This window comes from Leptodactylus fuscus, chromosome 5 (assembly GCF_031893055.1).
Source record: "Leptodactylus fuscus isolate aLepFus1 chromosome 5, aLepFus1.hap2, whole genome shotgun sequence".
Taxonomy (NCBI): domain Eukaryota; kingdom Metazoa; phylum Chordata; class Amphibia; order Anura; family Leptodactylidae; genus Leptodactylus; species Leptodactylus fuscus.
In genome coordinates this window covers 69,594,863-69,616,508 of record NC_134269.1, presented here as the reverse complement: position 1 = coordinate 69,616,508, position 21,646 = coordinate 69,594,863, and the positions used below count along the sequence as shown (strand labels likewise).

The 21,646-nt window shown below is 41.7% G+C and overlaps 1 protein-coding gene and 1 non-coding gene across 2 annotated transcripts in view; both read left to right on the top strand.

Moving 5' to 3' along the window:
* The first annotated feature begins 1,879 nt into the window (after window positions 1–1,879).
* Window positions 1,880–1,961, top strand: TRNAS-CGA (transfer RNA serine (anticodon CGA)). The gene has a single exon. It is a non-coding gene; the product is annotated as a tRNA-Ser (tRNA).
* A 7,824-nt stretch (window positions 1,962–9,785) lies between these two features.
* The window catches only part of TMC3 (transmembrane channel like 3), a 56,313-nt gene continuing 44,452 nt past the window's right edge, over window positions 9,786–21,646 (top strand). Inside the window, exons 1-4 of the mRNA XM_075273377.1 lie at window positions 9,786–9,889; window positions 10,453–10,593; window positions 13,607–13,682; window positions 20,945–21,026. Coding sequence (XP_075129478.1) covers window positions 9,786–9,889; window positions 10,453–10,593; window positions 13,607–13,682; window positions 20,945–21,026 — 403 coding nt within the window. The remainder of the gene's footprint in view (window positions 9,890–10,452; window positions 10,594–13,606; window positions 13,683–20,944; window positions 21,027–21,646) is intronic.

The following is a 21,646-nucleotide window of genomic DNA, read 5'->3' as shown; positions in this document are numbered from 1 at the left end:
CCAGGGGAGCTGGTTTCTAGCACAAATTTCATAAGTCTACTGACAGTAATCCTGCCCTACTGTGAATAGCGCATATTGAAATCAATGGGAACTCTATTAATCCAAGTGCTGTGAGTTCTCCCTAGCTATGACGCTGGCAGAAAGAAATTTATCACTAATCATTTAATTATGTGTCAATGGAAGCAAGAACTGTACTGCTTTTTATGTGTAACACTGCTCCTGTTTGCAGAGATGGTAGTTTACTCTTCTTTGTGCGGAAGGTCTGTTACACTGTACGACCCTATTGCATAATCCATATTTAATGTTATATTTGCATTTCTGTAGTTTGTATATGAATTAAGATGTGCTTTCATAAACCACAAACATGGCATTGATGAAGGCACATCATCTTTCTGTGGTTAATGCCAACATTTATACAAAGGTTAAGACCCCTGAAATATTTTACATTGCAGATCACTAGAAGCAAGTCCCTGGAGGAAATTCCTCTTCAACTAAGACACTGTAACACTTGTTTCTAGTTTGCACAGACTTCAATAGCTACATCTAAATGTATAAATGTATAAAATTTGCAATTTAATTATCAATTCCACTTTACAGCTCGCACGTATTTGCATACCAGATCAGGCTTATAGAATATGTCTTCTATTGGGTGTATTAAGCTGTTTGTATAACTAAAATCCTACATTAATAACAAAGACTTTAACCATGTTTGAGTGATTTCCACTTAATTCACTTTGCCTGTGATCATCAGAGTCACGACATTTATCTCCACTGAGATTCATACATCAAGTTAACCTGATTCTGTGCATGTGCAGAAATGTTGTACAGGCCATGTGTATGAGATTTGAGAGAGACTTCTCTGAATCAGATGGTGATATTATATAATTTGAGGATCTGTATAATAAATTGCCTTCTCTGATTTATGCTAAATTAGAAACAATATTCCCTATAATACTTGTATACACCATTAAAGGGAGATGCCGACTCCTGTCATCATCATGTCACAAAGCACATTACAGTGATAAATTACAAAGCTTTGTTCCCTGTCGTCCTCAACAGCGGCACAATGTGGGGTATTTCTGCCCCTGTGTGCTGGTAGGACAGGCGGATATTTAATTAGCCAATCAAATGCGTGGCAGGCCCTATAAGAGGGCACAAGAACCTCCCCTCTGCGTGTTTTTTTCTGTCCTGTGTGGACAGAGGACAGGTGGGAGGACTTATGTCCTCTTTGAGAAGCTCAGCAGGATCACTCACCTCCTGAGCGGTTGTTTTCTTCTTGTCACCTTCTGTGCCCTGCGGGGAGAAGGTGCTTGTTAGCCATGTGTGGCTACCCCCCTCTATCCCCCCTGCCCCCCCTCTCCTCCGCTTCCCCTGCTCCTTGTGACTTACCTGACATTTTGGTGAGAGTCCGGGGACTCCGCATGCCGCCTCTGGTGGCCGCGCGGACTGCCGGCGGGTGGAACCACACTGTTGTGTATCCTGTTCCCCGCCGGCCGCTGTAAGCGCGCACTTCCGGTTTCGCCGGAAGTATCATAGCGCCATGGCAACGGCCTGGCGCTGGCGGCCGCTCACTCAGGGAAGATTCAGGCCTTATTAAAGGCCGGAAAAGACGGGGAGATGTGGGGGTAAGTGCCCGTGTTAAGGGCCTCTTGGTGGGGGGGAATGTATATCTTTGCAGACCCCTGATTACAGGGTTAGTTGTCTGGGCAGGTTGCCTCACCTGCTTTGATTGTGGCTCCGCCCACTTCCAGCCGGCCAGAATTAAGAGGCTGGCTGGCCTGGTGTCAGAGACCTTCCTGCAGTATCTGCTGAAGGCGTGCGATTGTGGTGTTCATTGATCTTGAACTCTTTTCCAGTTTGCAAACTTTATTGGGAACCGGCTGTGATGGCTGAGTGGTTAAGGTTTTGGACTCGAAATCCAATGGGGTCTCCCCGCACAGGTTCAGATCCTGTTCACAGCGCCAGCCCGGCTAGCTCAGTCGGTAGAGCATGAGACTCTTAATCTCAAGGTCGTGGGTTCGAGTCGTACGTTGGGCGCCAAGTCACCTCTCTGTCCGGTCTACAGGACCTGGTAAGATTTACCCTTTTTTTAAAAGCTGGTATGATGTCATGGTGACAGTGTTGCATGGTCTATTATCTCTCTCTGTAGGATATGTCATCCTCTACTACCCCTCCTGGGGATGGTAGGAGGAAAACCTCTTCCAAGAGGAAACATCTTTCCTGCTTCGATTGCGACACACCGCTCCCTGATGGTAGGTAGCGGCTTGAAAGGTTGTGCCCTGCGGGGTACTACTGGTCCTATAACTTGCCTATTTTCAGGCTATGAGTGGGCCCGTTGTCGCGGGTGCAGAGGTCCTCCACCGGTGGAGCCCTCTCCCAGAGATATGATGGCATGGGTCAAGGAGATGGTGAGTTTGGGCATCGCTTGGGTAAATAGTTTTTCCCTTGCTTGTACTCTCCTTTTTGTTTTGCAGGATGATTCCCTCAAAGGGATCCATTGCACCTTGTCTCAGCTCACCAGGAGACCATGCTCTGAGCTCCGTTCCTCGTCTCTCCCCCCCCTTGTAACACCTGTGGGTGGCAGAGGATGATTCCTCCGAGGACGACTGTTATTCCAGCAGAACTGCGTTCCATTATGAACAAACGGGCAGGCTGCTGAAGTCCATCCGGTCTACAGTGGGCCGAGATGTTGACGGGGAAGCCTCCACGTCTGCCTCTGGGGGACATATTGCCTTCCATGCGGACGCCACGCTGACCGAACTTATGGCGCAGCAGTGGAAACAGCCAGAGAAAGGACATTCGCTTTCCAGGATCTTCAAGAGTTTGTTTCCTATTAACAATACCCAGTGGGATTCCTGGGGGCCTCCCCCGAAGGTGGATTTGGCCGTAGCAAAGCTGTCCCGCAGAACCCTGGTGCCCTTGGAAGATGGTTCAAATCTTCAGGACCCTCTGGATCGTAGGGCGGACTCCATTCTGAAGAAGGTCTACTCAGCTTCCTCCGCGCAAGCCTCTGTGGCCATAGCCTCCTTTATGGTTGGTGACTTTTTGCGCAACCGCTTAGCCGCCTTGGAGCGGGATATAGACTTGGGCGTAGACAGAGATGAGATTCTGGCCTCTATGAAAAGAGTTCATAGGGCTGCAGATTATTTGGCGGAATCCTCCTGCCATCAATTAAAAATCTCCGCCAAATCTATGGCGTTGTCTACTGCGGCCCGTAGACCCCTTTGGCTAAAGCCTTGGCGGGCACATTTTGCGTCTAAAGCAGCACTCTGTGCTCTCCCCTTTGAGCCGGGAAGGGTGTCTGGCCAAAGCTTAGACGCCATTATGGAGGGATTAGCTGAAGGTAGGGGAAGGTCCCTACCTCAAGCATCCAGGGGCAGACGTGCTCCCTCTAGAGGCAGAGGTTCTTCCTCTAATTATAGACGCCCTTCCCAACAACGGCGTTTTAGATATCGCCCTAGGGGAGCTGGTCGTGGCGCTTCCAAGGAGGACACCAAGAGGAAGCCTGAGTTTTGACGTGGGGCAGCTCCCTGTGGCCCCCCTTCCTGGGAGGACGTCTTTCCTCCTTTTCCAGAGCATGGTTCACCCATATCCAAGACCCATGAGTGTTGAAGATCATACAACACGGGTATCACATCGACTTTCATCTTCCACCTCCAGATCGGTTCGTTTCCACCCAAACTCTTCCACCTTCTCAGCAGGCCAGTCTAGAAGCCTTGGTTGCCGAATATGTTACCAAGGGCGCCCTGGAGAAGGTACCAGCCTCAGACCTCGGTCTGGGAGTCTACTCCCCCGTCTTTCTGGTCCCCAAGTTCACCGGGGGCTGGAGGATGATAATAGATCTGAGGTACCTCAATCGGTTAATCAGGAAGAGGTCATTTCGAATGGAAACCGTGGATTCCGTGGCTGTGTTTCTTCAGCCAGGAGAGGTGATGGTTACCCTCGATTTGAAGGACGCCTATCTACATGTCCCCATTGCTCATTTCCACAGGAAGTTCCTCAGGATTGCCGTCGCTATGGCCGGCCACAGGGAGCACTATCAATTCACAGCTCTGCCATTCGGCATCACATCCGCCCCACTGGTATTCACCAAGGTGATTTCTCCGGTCGCCGCGGCCCTCAGACTTCAGGGTCTTTTCATCGTCCCTTATCTAGACGACTGGCTACTGAAAGCTCAGTCTCCTGCTGCCCTCCTCCAGCAGCTCAACCTTGCCATCAACTTCCTACAGGAGTTAGGATTATCAATTGGGAGAAGTCCGAAATCGTTCCATCCACCTGAAGAAAATTCCTCGGATTTATAGTGGATTCAGAAGCGATGCAGATCTTCCTCTCCAGTCCAAGGAAGGAAAGAATCCAAGCCAGTGAACGATTCCTATTGCGCACTCGGCAGGTAACCATCCGGACCGCCATGAGAGTCCTGGGCCTGATGTCATCCTCGGCCAGGGCGGTGCCTTGGACTTTATGGCATTTGCGTCCCCTGCAGATGGAAGTGTTGAGAACCTGGAACAGGTCTCCACGGGGATTGCACAAGAAGATCTGCCTTTCTCCCGCTACCCGTCTTTCCCTCAGATGGTGGATACACCTGAAAGACGGAAGGTCCATGGTCCCGACAGTGTGGACCCTGTTGACAACAGATGCATCCCAGTGGGGATGGGGAGCCCATTGTCAAGACAAAACTGTACAAGGACGATGGAGATGTCCGGAGCTGGGGTCATCCAATCTCAAGGAACTCAGAGCAGTGTACCTGGCCCTAGTACACTTTGCCCCAGAATTGAAAGGCAAGTCTGTCAAAAACCGGTCAGACAATATGACGGTGGTAGTCTATATAAACAAACAAGGGGGCACCAGGTCACCAACCTTGCTGAGAGAGACGAATCTCATATTTGCCTAGGCGGAGAAGAATCTGGTCCAGTTATCCGCTGTTCACATAAAGGGCTCCCTGAACATAGTAGCGGATCAGCTGAGTCAGGGTATTACCGTATCAGGAGAATGGTCTCTCAATCCAGACGTATTTCAACAGATCGTCCAGAGATGGGGTCTCCCGGAGGTCGATCTTATGGCTACCCGACTCAACGCCAAGGTGGGGACCTTCTGCTCTCTGTACCAGGAGGACAATCCCTTGGCGGTGGATGTCCTGTCCATCCCATGGAAGTTCAGGCTGTTTTACATATTCCCTCCAATTCCAATCATACCGAAGGTATTGATAAAAATAAGACAGGACCAAGCCTCGGGAATAGCCATAATCCCGTTCTGGCCAAAAAGGGCTTGGTTTGCTCAGCTCATACAAATGAGTCAGGGCATATATTGGAGGCTTCCCCCACTCCCAGACCTGGTAACCCAAGGAGAGCTGAGATGCCAGGATCTGAGGAGACTCAACCTGACAGCCTGGAGGTTGACCAGTCCCTATTGAGAAATAGAGGACTGTCACAAGCCGTCTTGAAGACCCTATCCAGCGCCAGAGCAGATTCGACTAACAGGAACTACCGTCGAATAGGTAACATCTTTAATGCCTGGTGTCTGCAGCATCAAGTGGACTCCACCGATCCCCCTACGGAGGCGATCCTGGACTTCCTTCAAGACGGACTAGACAGAGGTCTTGCTGCGGCCACACTCAAGGTACACGTAGCGGCCCTGTCCGCCTATCTGGGGAGGCGTTTGTCTCAGGATCCTTTAGTGAGCACCTTTATTAAAGGGGCAACTAGGCTGAGACCGGTGGTAAACACCCCTGTCCACCAATGGGACCTTATTCCGGTCCTGAACGCCCTATGTGGCCAGCCATTTGAACCTCTGGAAGAGGTCTCCCTCAAGTCGCTAACTGGCAAAATGGCGCTGCTATTGGCAGTCACACCTGCCAAACGCGTTAGTGAACTACAAGCTTTGTCCGCTGAGGAGCCATATACACCTTTTTCTCTGACCATGTACAGCTTAGGTTCCTCCCTGGGTTTCGTCCCAAGGTGCCATCTGCTGTAAACAGGAACCAACTGATTTCCCTTCCAGTATTTTTTCCGTTCCCTTCTTCTGCTGAAGAAGAAAGATGGCACAACCTGGATGTGGTTAGATGCCTGCAGATCTACTTGCAGCGCACTCGCCCCTTTAGGTGGACTGAAAACCTGTTGGTCAGCTACACGGGGAAAAACAAGGGCGCCAAAGCCGCCAAAGCTACAATATCCCGGTGGGTTACCGAGACTATTAGAGTCGCCTATACCGCCCAAGGGCTGTCGGCTCCATCTTTCCTTCATGCCCATTCAACCAGGGCAGTGTCCACTTCACGGGCAGAAAGAAGTGCTTTGTCTGTGGACCAAATATATGCAGCTGCCTCTTGGGCATCTGAATCCACCTTCATTCGGCATTACCGCCTGAAGGACCAAGTGGCAGATTCCACTGCCTTTGCCCAGACCAGTTTAAGTTCGGTCATGGGTTTGTCCCACCCATCTTGGGGACCTGCTTGCTATATCCCCACATTGTGCCGCTGTTGAGGACGACAGGGAACGAATGATTATGAAGATAATCTTGTTTCCCTTAGTCCTAACAGCGGCACAAGATTTCCCACCCTGGGAATCATATCTTATGTATAAAACTGTATATAAATGTAATGGAGGTACTTTTGTATTTACACGCAGAGGGGAGGTTCTTGTGCCCTCTTATAGGGCCTGCCACGCATTTGATTGGCTAATTAAATATCCGCCTGTCCTACCAGCACACAGGGGCAGAAATACCCCACATTGTGCCGCTGTTAGGACTAAGGGAAACAAGATTATCTTCATAATCACTCGTTATGTATGGCACTATTGTAGATTTGGAGAAAAACTAAGTCTTATGCAATTGACACGCAGCAATTTCGAAAAACACTTGCGTTTTTGAAATCGCAGAATTTTCGTTGAGGATACTTTTCTGCAATGTGTGGATGGGATTAGCCAGAATCCCATCCACTTTGCAGGTACTGTAAAACTCAAAGTTTACAAAGGATTAAAGGATTTTTGGGACTGAGCTGCAATACCAAGTACAACCACTATAGAAGACATGGTGCTGTGCTTGGTAATGATGAGGCTGCTGCATTTGTCTGCATGCTGTACCCTCTTGAAATAGCTTATCACATTAGGTGTTGGTTGTCAAACCCAAACCAGACTTATATGGATAATCTATACTACTTGATAGGTCATCAATATCATGGTTCTTGAAAATCCAATTAAACTTCTTCACTGTAAGGACTGTGAATCTGTGGAATAGCCTACCCTGCTACCTGGTCACTGACTTACAGCTTCAAAAAAGGATTACCATCCTTTTTTTGCTCTAAATTTGTAAGGAAAATGGGGGTGCATCTTATAGTCCGAAAGTGAGATGGAGGAGCGAAATTGCCACGCTCCTTCCGCCACTGGTTTCCTGCTAAAACCCTGTCCGGCATCTGCTGTTCTATTACAGCAGATGCTGGGTCTGTAAAGCTAATGGCAACCGTTCTACTTCAGAGCGGTCACCATAGCAACTGGATCTCTGCTGTAATGTAAAGCAGAGGTGCAGGAGCTAATTCCCCCAGACTCTGATCGTGGGTATTAGTACTTAAAGTCCCCCCACCCCCCCAAAGTTTAAAAATATCTCCCGGGGCTGGTCCTCATGGGCCCCATACCTGCAAAGTTTCAGGCCAGCTCCTGCACAGCAAGATCACAGGAGCCGACCTGTTCCTATAACTGTCGGGAACCTACTGAGGGCTCCCAGGCCTGTCATAGGAATATTACTATTGCGACTAGTCCATGACCAGCCACAATAGTAATGTAGAGAATCTCCCATAGATGGCAATACACTTGTATTGCCGTCTATGGGACTTGCAATCAAATAATTGCAGGTTCAAGCCCCCTAGGCGAGGGCTAATAGAATAGTTTAAAAAAAAAAAAAAAAAAAAGTTAAAAAAAAATAATAATAAAAAATAAATTAAATAAAACTTGTAAATTACCTCCTTTCCCTAGAATACATATAAAAGTAGAAAATTACTGAGAAACACATACACATTAGGCTACGTTCACAAAGGAGTTTTTTGACGTCAGATTTTGACACAGAATCCGCCCCAAAATCCGCCTGCCAAAATGGCTCCCATTGACTTTCTAACTAGTAGCGGGAAAAAGAAGCGAGATGACCTACCTTGCTGCGGATTCCACGGCTGACTCACCTGTGGCATCCGCGGGGCGAGACTCCCCCCCAATTAGGCCCATTAATTTGGGCCTAATCCAGAGCGGAATGTCGCAATGGGATACCGGTGCACTGCAACAGCATTCTATTGCGGCTAGCTGCACGGCATGTTCACACATGGAATGCATTTTCCGCCATGTTAACATACCTTTAGGTATCCCTGTGTCTGAAAATGCCCAGTCTACTAATATTTTTCCTGTACGGCGAACATCAAAATCAAAATTGCCTTTTTTTTTCACCGTTTTATCTATGATTTAAATAAAAGGTGATCTAAGCAATAGACATTTCTCAAAATGGTATAACTAAAAAGTACACCTGACCCCTCAAAAAAACACTCTATGCAAAATTTTAACTCCCATATATTAGATATTTTACCATTTTTTGCTTTAAAATTTTTTTCCCTAATTTCCTCCTCTAAAACCTAGGTGCATCTTATAGTCCGAAAAATATGGTAGATGACTTTTTCGATCAAAATAGCATTGATGGTTATGGAAATGTATAGAAGTTCAGGTCCTTTCCCATCTCCTGGTTGACCTTTGTTTTCCAACCATACATACTTTATCCAACCATACTAACTATGTAACTATTTAAGTCTGCAATGATTTTGCTTTGTGATAATGTAAAATAACACAATGATGATGGTAAACTGTTCTTCTAAAGCAAACATATGCGTTATGAACTGTACTAAATATCAACATATATAATGCAAGAGCCAGCAAATCCAGTTCTGCTACATGTGAATGTGAATCATTATTCAAATCAACTGTATAGTCATCTGAAATATATGTCTCAAATACAAACACATGCACACTTGGTTTGGCTGATTCTAGCTGAGGCTAATGTACTGAGAACAAAAGCATTAGATAGTTGGTGCAGAATTGAGAAATCCCCTCACCCATTAGGTGGTTGACTGGTCCAGTTCAATTGGCAGGGTCAGCTGACAACCATCTAATGTGTATGACCAGCAACACAGTTTGACATTTTTTACCCATTTAACAAATCCCCATTCTTATTGCTTAAAGCTATTAACATGTGATCAATATAATCCATTCATGCTAACAATGTAAGCCATCCACAGACATTGTACTTACTTGATAATAGATAGCAGTGGTATATGTTTACACCTTATAAAATCCAACCAAGCTTCCCTGGGAACCTTCAGCATCATGGAATCAGTTCACAGGTTGACCAGAAGGCAAGAGATGGAAATAGTAATAAAGGTAGGGATCACTGTATTACACTCTATGTGGTCACTGGGGTGATTTTATAAAGTATGATTTCAATGTTAAATATCATGGATGACCCCATCCTCAATTCCTAATATTGTTTCATGTATTTTCAACTTTCACACATAGTTTCTATCATCTAGAAAATTACAGGCACAGTTATGATTTGTTTCGCTATAAAAATCTGAAAATAGTATTGTTCGATAAAATGATAATAATATAGAATAGGAAATCACTGGTTGCTTCCACAAGCTGGACACCTTCTATTAGAAACTTGTAGCCCTGCCACACTAGTGGGCGTTCCAGGCAATAAAACAGGAGGAGAATGCTTTACTAAGCACACAGATCAGCTCCTTAAGACAGAGGGAGGATTACACTGCAATGACAACAGTGAGTGCCTCTTCAGCACTGAAGCCTACAAAGTCCACCAAGAGGTATAAAAGTGTCCGGAGGAATACCAATATTTACAGGGTTCCCCCTCAGAGGTAAGCTGATTTACATTATTATTATTTGTCAGATGAATTTTCATGTATTTTTCATAATGCTATTACTAGATCTTTAGTACATAGTGTAGAAATATAATAAGTACTGTATGTATTGAACATTTTTTCAGTTGTTTGATTTCTATTCCATTTCTTAGCTATAATATACTGTAGCACAGTGCATTGTTACATGGCTAGATTCAGCACCATGGACAGTAGCTGACCCATAGAGAACATTAATAGGATATCAGTCTATCAAAACTGCACTGTACTCTCTCTAAGACTGAATACTAACAGTTTCAGAGTGTTTAGAGAGTATATAGTACACAGGTATACAGTATATACAGATATAGCAGAACTGAATGTGTCATTTAACAGTTTCCTCTATCTACTGAGATGGTATTCTGAGTTAAGATTACTAAATCTGACCGGCAGTCACAGAAAACTGAATATGTTTTTAACAATGACATATAGGTCTGTTTTATCAAATACTATAACAAACCATCACCCTTACTGACGTTCTTACAACAAATCTGGTATATTGTATGCTTTCCTTGTCTTGGTAGTGATGAAGATGAAAATGCTGAAGGAAAGGAAGAGAATAATGATCCCGAAACTATCTTCCAGAATATACAAATCCAGAAGGAAATAGTTGCAAATATCCGATGTAGACCTTGGCCAATGAGACAGAAGCTGCGTTCGCTTAAGTATGTTTATATGTTGTAATACACGCTAGCTCAGTTCTAATGACCCGTCTTGCTTAAGTTCTAGTTCCTCTAGTCATTTAGTTGTAATATTAGTAAGTGACTCTAGTTTTGTCATTTAATTGTAGGTTTACTAACTAATTCTAGTTCTTATTTACTTGAAGTTTTACTAAGTGACTTTAGTTTTAATCAGTTAGTTGTGGTTTTAGTAAGTGACTCTAGTTCTAGTCATTTTGTTGCAGTTTTAGTAAGTTACCATAGTACTAGTCATCTAGTTGTAGTTTTAGTAACTGACTGTGGTTCTTCTTATTTAGTTGTAGTTCTAGTAACTGACTTTAGTTCTAGTCACTTAGTCATAGGTTTAGTAAGTGACTCTAGTTCTAGTTTTTTAGATGTAGGTCTAGCAATTGACTCTAGTTAGTCGTGTAGTGGTAGTTAGTGACTCTAGTACTAGTCAGTTAGTTGTAATTTTAGTCAGTGACTCTAGTTCTTTTTATCTAGTTGTAGTTTCAGTAAGTGATTAGCTCTTGTCATTTAGTTCTAGTTACTGCACCTGGTCCAGGGCATTCAATACAACTTTTAGTAACAGACTAATTCTAGTCATTTACAGATGTGTACACCCTTACCTTAGCTCTATGTGGTTACAGGCTCTAATTTCTCATGAAACTATTTCAACATAATATCGTGACATGCTTATAAAACCCTTGAAAGACTGTAAACTACAATCTAACCATGGGGTGGCTGCACATATACACACATTGCATATCACTCTGTGATACAATATTATAAAACAATATTGCCATGAAATGCTAATCATCTTCTGACACACATATCTGAACATGTCCAGCCAAGTCAAAGATAAGAAAGACCTTTATAGTTGTAGTAATTGACCATCTGTAGCATATGGATCTAGCTCTAGTAACTGATTAGCACATTCTGTTTTTATTCATTAGCATTAGATCTAATCAATTTAGATTCAGATCTAGCAGCAGTCTCTATTTCTAGATACACAGTATAGGTCTAGTACTAGAGTCTAGTCATAGTCATTTAGTTCTAATTAATTAGTTCTAGTAAATGACTCTAGCTAATGACATGCAGTTTCAGTTCTAGTAATTGACTAGTACTCTTTTGGTTTTAGTTCTAGTGACTGACTCTATCTCTAGCTCTAGTCATTTAGTTCTAGTAACTTAGTTCAAGTAACTGACTCTAGTTCTAGATACCTAGTTTAGATCTAGTTCTAGTAATTTAGTTACAGTAAAATAGTTCTAATAACTGACTTTAGTTATCATCATGCAGTTGTAGTTCTAGTAATTGACTAGCACTCCTTTGGTTCTAGTTCTAGCAGCTGACTCTGACTCTACCGCTATACTAGAGTCTAGTCCTAGTTATTTAGTTCTAGTAACAACCTGTAGCTAATGTCATTCAATTCTAGTAATTGACTATAATTCTACTCATTCAGTTCTAAGATTGGTAATAAACTCTCGTTCTATTATTAACAGTTTGTGTTTCAGTTTATAGAAAAATATTAAAAGGAGCCTGTCAGGAGGAAAATCGGTATCACACTAATAACAGTACCCTGTAGGACTGCTTCTATACTTTCTATGCATTTCTTTTTCTGCATTGCAGCTATATTTTCATGAAAATCTGTATTTTATTTTTATACAAATTATCTGAAAAAGGTTTTAGGGCAGTTTCTTCTGCAAGGGCTTTGCTCTTTCTTCCAGATAGTGGAGCCTAACTGCAGAAAAAGTGTGACAAAGAGGAAAATGTCACTCAAGCAATGCGGGTCACAGCTGGGTAATAGTTAAGAGCAGTCATCTAGAGAAGAGAGTCAAGCCCCAGCAGGAGAAAAAAAAAACTCTGAAGTCCCTAAAGCTATTTTCAGCATAAAAATAAAATCCTGGTTTTCATGAAAGTGGAGCTGCAACACAGAATAAGAAAGACATCTTTGGAAAGTGTAGCAGCAGTCCTACAATGTACTCTCATTAGTTTGATACGGATTTTCCTGCTGACAGATTCCCTGTAACATCTCTGCCTGTTCGGGTCTTTGCGCCAATCTCTGCTCAAATGCTGTGGTGCAGGAGGCATGTGCAGTTTGATAATTTGCTTAAAGTTTTTAGTTGCACTGTGTGAACACAGCTCTAGTTCTGTGATTGTATTTGCACCCCACCCGTCTTCTGGCCTTGTTGTCTCTGTCCATTAAGTGGTTAAATTTTGTCTTGTCTGTGATTGACAGCCTGCCTTCCTGTCAGGTTCAGGGCGGGTTCTTCCTCCCCTATTTAATCTTTGCTCACATTCACACTGGCACCTGTTATTGCCTGGTGCTTGCTGGCTTCTCGTTAAATTACTTGTACTCTTATCTTTGACCTCTGGCTTTCCCTACTGACTATTCTTTTGGACTTCGATTTGGCACTGCATCTCTCGACTGTTACCGAACCCTGGCTAGCTGACCTCCCTTTGTTGTCCGTCTTGTCTGCGTTCTGTGTGTCACATATACAGGAAGGGAACGTCTTCATGGTTGCCGCCTATTATGTAGGATAGGGCCTGGCAATAGGAAGGGACAGTTTGGGGCTTCAGCTTAGGGCTCACTGTCTTTTCTGCCCCTTCCTCCAGGGTTCTCCTGGGGAATTGTAATCTAGCAGTTCCCTAACATTCCCTTTAAGTTACTGTGATAGCAACAACTATTTCAATTATAACACATCACTTTCATATACAAATATTGCCATAATTTTATAGCACATTTTTTTTAGATTACAATGAAATTCAGGGTTAAGGAGAAAGTGAGAACATTTTTGTACTTTCTGTTGTATTAATTGGTTCTATGTAAGAAGTAAATCAGCCTGGTAAGTGGTAGAGAAAGCATATGTCTTTAATAAGATATAGTTTAATTACTTTTTAGACTAAATCATATAGTATCTCTGATACAACTTTCAGAACAATAAGCACAATAGATTCTAGATTTTCATTTCGCAACATTACTTAATAGAGCTAGTAATGCATTGTGATTCTCCATTAGGCAAGCTAAAGAGATTGTGTTGAAGTATGAAGGACGACTTACCAGAACACGGGGTTATCAAGCAGCTGGAGCAGAGGTGAGACCTTATGTGTAGAGGCAATTCTTTTGCATTTTATTTCAAAGACTCTCAGCTGAGCTTTAGATACAGTGTAAGATATACATCCTGTATTGTATTCTGTGATGTCAAGGTTACAGTTTTGTTTTTTTATTGACTGACTATCATTTGCTTCAGGGGTATACACCATTAGGAGTATTACATAATAAATGATCCAAGAGTTACCTGTCTACAAATGGATGAATGGTCTGTTGACAATGAGGGTCTTTAGGACTGATGCGGTATTGACTTATTGGCATACATTATGGCACAGTGTTGTTGCCTATATACCAATGAACTGCTAGTGTCGGACAGCCAGGTTTAAGCATCATTTAATTAAATGACGTCTTCATTAATTTCTAATTACCATTGCAGCTGGCACAGCTCTTAATTATCAGCACATGTTTCTGGTTCCTTGCAGTTTGCTCATTTTTGTTAATAGAAAGTTTCCTTTGGAAGTTTCCATTTCCTGGGACATCTGTTGTGATTCATGGCCATAGAAAAGCACATCATTACATTATATTCTTATTAATAATATCATCAATTTGTAGTTATCAACAGTTTTGGAATTGTACAAAATCTGAAAACATCAATGATTTACCCTTTCTAATCGGTCAAAACCATTTTCAAGGTTTTAACACAGAATTTTCTGTTGAGAAATAAATTGACATGCAAACCATATATTTGTTTTTTTCCACTCTCAGAATGTTTTTGGAGTATGGGAGGAAATCCATGCAAACACAGGGAGAACATAGAAACTCCTTGCAGATGTTGTCCTTGGCGGGATGCGAACCCAGGACTCCAGTGCTGCAAGGCTGCAGTGCTAGCCACTGAGCCACCATGTTGCCCCATATATTTGTTTTTTGACACATATTTTTGTTGTAGCTTTTTAATAACATGTAGTTAATAAGCATGTGGCCACTATGCCCTGATTTTGGTATGGAAACTCTCAAAGGCTCACAGTTTTTTGGTGAGGAATTTGGTTAGGAATCTGCCACAAAATTAGCCTCCAAAAAAGACTCCCAATAGAACCCTTTATTAGGCTATTCTGAAATAGAGTGTGCTCTGGCTTCCCGTGTCAGAATCAGGACCAAGATATGCGGTCCCTAGCCCTGCGTGAACGGGGCCTAATACTTCATTCACAGAAATCTATGGGGCCCTACTGTTTTCCTAAGATTTCATCCATATATCTTGGCAATGAAGGCAGCGATGCACAAGAGGAAATCACTGTTTGATTCAGATGACCCTAACCTATCTGCACGGCTGGTTTGATATGCTGGGTTCTACGGACATCCTTCCTTTAAAAGAATTACATTTAAACAAAAAATAATTTTTTCTAGTGTCTGAAGAACCTTTCCTAAAGCTATGTAAATCCTTTCCTGTAAGATACATTTTTTTTATGTGAAATATAAAATGTGCTTTAAAAGAAAAAGATAGATATTTTTTCCCCAGTATAATGTTCGGTTGCATTTCTGCTTAGTTTGATGATTAATCATATTTTATTTTACTTTTATAGATGTTTTATAGGCACATATTAACCATACATCAATTTTACAAGACCTCATGATGATAACACGGTGATGGTTCACATTTACATATACACTTTACACACATGGCTTTAATATACTGCCTTCCACAATATGTATGGTAGCTTTAACTAGTCATTTGAAAAAAGCGATTTATTGCATCTTTAGATATTTTATACCTCAACGCCAAGACTAAGTTTAACCATAGGTAATGGACAGATATGCACTGTACATGGAACATTATCACTATTTAAAAAATAAATACTTACAGTTTAACACTGGGGCCCCACATTGCAAAAACTAAGCCAGAAATGCCACTGCAGAAAGCGCAGCATTTTACAGTATTTGCAAAGTAGATGGGATTCTAGCTATTCCCATTCACACATTTAACGCAGAGGTACACAGTATTAGAGCTCAGGATCACACCCATTGCATGCTCCTGATACTGCCCACCTACAGTACAGAGCCTAAATAGCACATCAGGCATCAAAAGTAACAGCATTGATTGCTCGGTAATGATGGAAGCTAGAGAAGAGAAGAAATTCCAACTGAGCTGGAATCAGTGGAGTAGCGCCAATTAAATGACGCAACGAGTTGGACTTGGCAGAGGTGGTGAAAGGTTTTCTTTAACATATCTGGTTCCCCTTCCTTTAAGCTGTGTGGTGCAGTTTCTCTGACTTCCAGTCTCCAGTTAATTCTTGTAAAATGCCCATCTGACTACTCTTTGCATGCTGTACTTTAGTAGTCTGAGGCACCCCCGTGTCCTTCACTAATCCATCCAAGAGAAGAGATATTGTAACAGACTACCATAGCACAGTATGCACAAAGCTTTCTGTGAAGCATGTGGCTCTTTTACAGAAATGAAGAGGGAATGTGATTTGGTGGAATTGCGCCATAAAGATAAAAAAGAGGGTGTCAAGTATTTTACCTACTAAAATATTACTACTATTATACTACTAGCATTTTAATTACTGTAAATCGTTATTGGCAACTGGAGGGTCACTTTAATAGAGAAAAGATAAATACTGATGAATTCTGTGCTTCTCATCAATTGGTTTTACTGCAGTCATTTCATTATCTCTATGTACCATAGATCTCCGTATTTATAGATTAAGATTATTTAGAATACCTAACTCTAGATGTGATAAAACTTACACCTTACATTAACCACATTGTAAAGGAGTCCATAACCTTAGCGCACATCTTGACTTTCCCCTTATCAGTGATGGCAGAATTTAGAGTTCGCACAGCTTTATCAGTGCTGGTCCAGGCTCTTTATGGTGACATCAACGTGTAATTTATATGTCATCAATTTAACCAACTGACTGCTCCTTAGTACAAATAAACAACAGCTCTCAAATTAAAGAAGCCCGTCCTGCAGGCTCCAAATCCGTTACTGGCCTCAGTTAATTCTTTGTTTAATTAAAATACTTCAGTTGCGCAATAAAACGTGAAATAGCTCTGTAAAAATTAATTAACTTTCCCATGTTGATTTATGGAGCAGTTATTCCATGAAATCCCCAGTCTGCTGTATGGAGAGAGAATGCTGTAATTTGTGTTTGCTAAAAGCTTCTGGAGGAGCATTTTGTGTAGATAATATTCATACTGTATGACCAAGGCTTACTGATGTACAGTACAGATGAATTGCCTACTGAAATAGGCGGCATACCCCTAATAAAAATACTACAATACTGCAAGTGTAACATATACTATTTCCAGCTAAATCTGTTATACACTATGCCCATTATACTAAACCAGTGAATGTGAATCACAGCTTAGCTAGTCCTATCATGAATCGCCATGGAATTTTTTACAGGGTCCAATACAGGTCAAGTCATCCATGTTGTACATCAGCAAGTGACACTCTTAGGCTATGGCCCCACGGGACGTCCCGCTGCAAAAAAGCGTTGCTGGAAAAACCGCAGTGGGAATGCTTCCAGATTCTTCCCACAGCGCTTTAGACAGAAAGTTAACAGAGTTTTCCTCTGTGGACTTTCTGTTACAATTATACCTATGGGGAAACTGCCGGTGACCCCAGAGTATAACAGTATGTCGGATGTGGTTCTATCTGAATCACTTTGGTCTACCTTATATATAACATCTCCAAATTATATGAAGCTGTGATGTGACACTTATAGAACTCTGTGAAACCCTACTGTTCTTTTGTAAGCCTTCAATCCTACAGAAAGCTGTTTTCTGTATAAAAATTGTAGTATGTTCCATTGATGCTACATACAGTACACAATGGACTGAGGCTTCATAGTACAAAGCTGCAGAGGCACTATGGTTTTCCATACAGATACAGTCCTATGAAAAAGTTTGGGCACCCCTATTAATCTTAATCATTTTTAGTTCTAAATATTTTGGTGTTTGCAGCAGCCATTTCAGTTTGATATATCTAATAACTGATGGACACAGTAATATTTCAGGATTGAAATGAGGTTTATTGTACTAACAGAAAATGTGCAATATGCATTAAACCAAAATTTGACTGGTGCAAAAGTATGGGCACCTCAACAGAAAAGTGACATTAATATTTAGTACATCCTCCTTTTGCAAAGATAACAGCCTCTAGCCGCTTCCTGTAGCTTTTAATCAGTTCCTGGATGAAGGTATTTTGGACAAACAATTCAAGTTCAGTTAAGTTAGATGGTCGCCGAGCATGGACAGCCCGCTTCAAATCATCCCACAGATGTTCAATGATATTCAGGTCTGGGGACTGGGATGGCCATTCCAGAACATTGTAATTGTTCCTCTGCATGAATGCCTGAGTTGATTTGGAGCAGTGTTTTGGATCATTGTCTTGCTGAAATATCCATCCCCGGCGTAACTTCAACTTCGTCACTGATTCTTGAACATTATTCTCAAGAATCTGCTGATACTGAGTGGAATCCATGCGACCCTCAACTTTAACAAGATTCCCGGTGCCGGCATTGGCCACACAGCCCCAAAGCATGATGGAACCTCCACCAAATTTTACAGTGGGTAGCATGTGTTTTTCTTGGAATGCTGTTTCTTTTTGGACGCCATGCATAACGCCTTTTTTTATAACCAAACAACTCAATCTTTGTTTTCAAAATGAAGTTGGCTTCTCCAAATGTGCTTTTGCATACCTCAGGCAACTCTATTTGTGGCGTACGTGCAGAAACAGCTTCTTTCTCATCACTCTCCCATACAGCTTCTCCTTGTGCAAAGTGCGCTGTATTGCTGACTGATGCACAGTGACACCATCTGCAGCAAGATGATGCTGCAGCTCTTTGGAGGTGGTCTGTGGATTGTCCTTGACTGTTCTCACCATTCTTCTTCTCTGCCTTTCTGATATTTTTCTTGGCCTGCCACTTCTGGGCTTAACAAGAACTGTCCCTGTGGTCTTCCATTTCCTTACTATGTTCCTCACAGTGGAAACTGACAGGTTAAATCTCTGAGACAACGTTTTGTATCCTTCCCCTGAACAACTATGTTGAACAATCTTTGTTTTCAGATCATTTGAGAGCAGGCTGTCCATGTTCGGCGACCATCTAACTTAACTGAACTTGAATTGTTTCGTAGAAAGAAATGGTCCAAAATACCTTCATCCAGGATCCAGGAACTGATTAAAAGCTACAGGAAGCAACTAGAGGCTGTTATCTTTGCAAAAGCAGGATGTACTAAATATTAATGTCACTTTTCTGTTGAGGTGCCCATATTTTTGCACCGGTCAAATTTTGGTTTAATGCATATTGCGCATTTTCTGTTAGTACAATAAACCTCATTTCAATCCTGAAATATTACTGTGTCCATCAGTTATTAGATATATCAAACTGAAATGGCTGTTGCAAACACCAAAATATTTAGAACTAAAAATGATTAAGATTAATAGGGGTGCCCAAACTTTTTCATAGGACTGTATATATAAGATATAGGCTTTAAAGCTAATAGATAATAACAATCCCTACAAAACCATCTTACACAGCTCCCTTATCATTCCCATAGCTAGGTATATTGAATATTTCATATATAAATGTTGCACAGCCATACCAGTAAGGCCTTAGTATTACAATAAGAGGTTAATTACAACAATTACGGCTAATTAAGTATTGATTGGCTGAAGTTATGCCTTTTGGCCACAGTAGAATCGATTCATCAAGCTACTTAAAAGAACTAGTAGACCATTTTTCTTATCTTGTACTTATATTAAAAGGCATGTATACAGTTGGCCATAAGCACAGAGGTTAATTTGTTAGAAAGCCCAAGGTCTATAGCCTGTAATTCAGAAGAGTGTCTCTTGCAGTTGTGTTATATTAATGACTAGGACATGTAATTGTCCAGGATGCTGACAGTGATGTAAAATCATTTCATATCAAATCACCCAAACCATAAAACCACCCAAGCAACCAACAGAAGCAAAGGGGCTACCTACACTACTATGTGTTCACAGTCTTGTTTTATCGAGCAAGGAGAGAGCATTGATGGTGGTTTCAAAGGATCAGGTTGAAAAATATGCACAAATGTGGTACAAACATATAATCGTTATTCTAGAAAACTCATTTTTCTACGCATTTTATGTCACCTGAATGAAGATCTGGTGTGGTGTGTATAGCCTGTTGGACCCTTTTTTCATGATAATGTAAAGTAAGACGAACACAAAATAAACTGCATGTTGTGTTATTTGGTTCAGTAAAAGAAATGGGTGAAATGATGCAAAATTCTTCAATTTCCAAATCGGCACAGTATTTCTATACTTCACATAGTTGGGGGGATATCGTCACTCCATAGGGTGAGACCACCATTTAGGTGTGTGGAGTCTTATTAAGCCATGAGCGCTCCACTGTGCAAAGGAACATGGGAAGAATATGCAAATCTGACTTCCATGATGTAATTACGAAGTCAGTGCCTCAGTCAAGCACACCAATAGAGGGCGCTCACTGAGGATGTGCAAGTCTATCTTCCGTGATGTAATTAGGAATTCAGAGCCTCAGTCGTGCGACCCAATAGAAGGTGTTCCCTTTAACATCATGCCGACCTTCTCAGAGGCCTTTGTTTGCAATGATGTTGGGATTTTACCAGGTAGTCTCTCAGCCAAGGATAGATTTGCATATTCTTCCCATATACTTCACATACTAAGGAAATACCCCCCTGCAGCGAACCTCAGATAAAAAGCAATGCTGAAAAAAGCAGTGAAAATGCTTTGTGTTTTTGGCACGTTTTTCTTCCCTGTTTAAAACTATAGGGAAAGCATTAGCATTACTGCAGCTAAAATTGACATGTAGAGTTCTTCTTTAAATACATGTGTTTTTGCAAATGCAGCATTTCTTTTCTGCATTGCGTGGATGGGATTACCTAGAATCTCACTTTGCTAGCACTGTAAAACGCAGTGTTTTTTTTCCGCAATCACTGGTCGTAGCACTGACCCAGTAAATTCAGTGATGGGCTGCGACATGTAGAACGGGAGCCGCGGGACCTCATTGAGTATGATTTTTTTTATACATCATTATGAACATGATGACAATACTTTTTCTTGGATAGGGAACCCCCCTTAGGCCAGGGCCCCACATAGAGTAAACGCCACAATGGATTTCTGCTGCATGTTTTTCTAGTCATTTTTTCTGTAGCTTGCTACACAGGGTCTTAGCCCTAATCTGTAAATTCAGTTTCTTAACATGCAATAAATTTATACACTGCATTCATGGTAATAGTAAAAATTCTAATCACTTTATATTCATTATTTTTTTGCTGCAGCTTTGGAAAAAATTTAGTCGCCTATCGTACAATTTTGTTGTCCTCTTTATTCCCTGGGAATTGAGAATAAAGAAGATTGAGAGTAAGTATGTGAATGGTGACTTTATTATGTGTAAGAAAGATCTCAACATGTACAAATAGTCCACTGTGGATTTTCCACTACAGATTTTGCTAAATCTGCAATTTATCAGTGGCAAAATATAAGTCGCACTACAGGTCAATTTTAGCTACATGGAAAATGGGCATTGTATATGTCCCATGTGGCCTTACAAAGGAAAAAGTGGAGCAACACAAAACATTATGGAATAATCAAATATTATTACATCATTTTATTGCAGTTACAAAACACACACAATAAAAATACCATATTGTTCATAATAAAACACATAACCAGGAAAACAGCACTACAAAAGCTAGTAAAAAACTTAAGTGTGATTTATAGCGCAAAGATGTACTGTAAATATAATATACTGATAATATGGCATCCAGTAGACTTATGGCTTTATTCAGACCAATCCTAAATGTTAAACAGAAGGTGAGATCCAGGGGCAGGGGTTGATTCTACTCCTTGTACCAAGTGTATCACTGTTAGCAGTCTGGCATCCTAAGAAATCTGCACCTTGATCCCACTTTATATGTGTCTTATAATAGATCACAGCTTGTCATAATTTTATCCAGTACTTTGTGTGTATTTTGACTGTG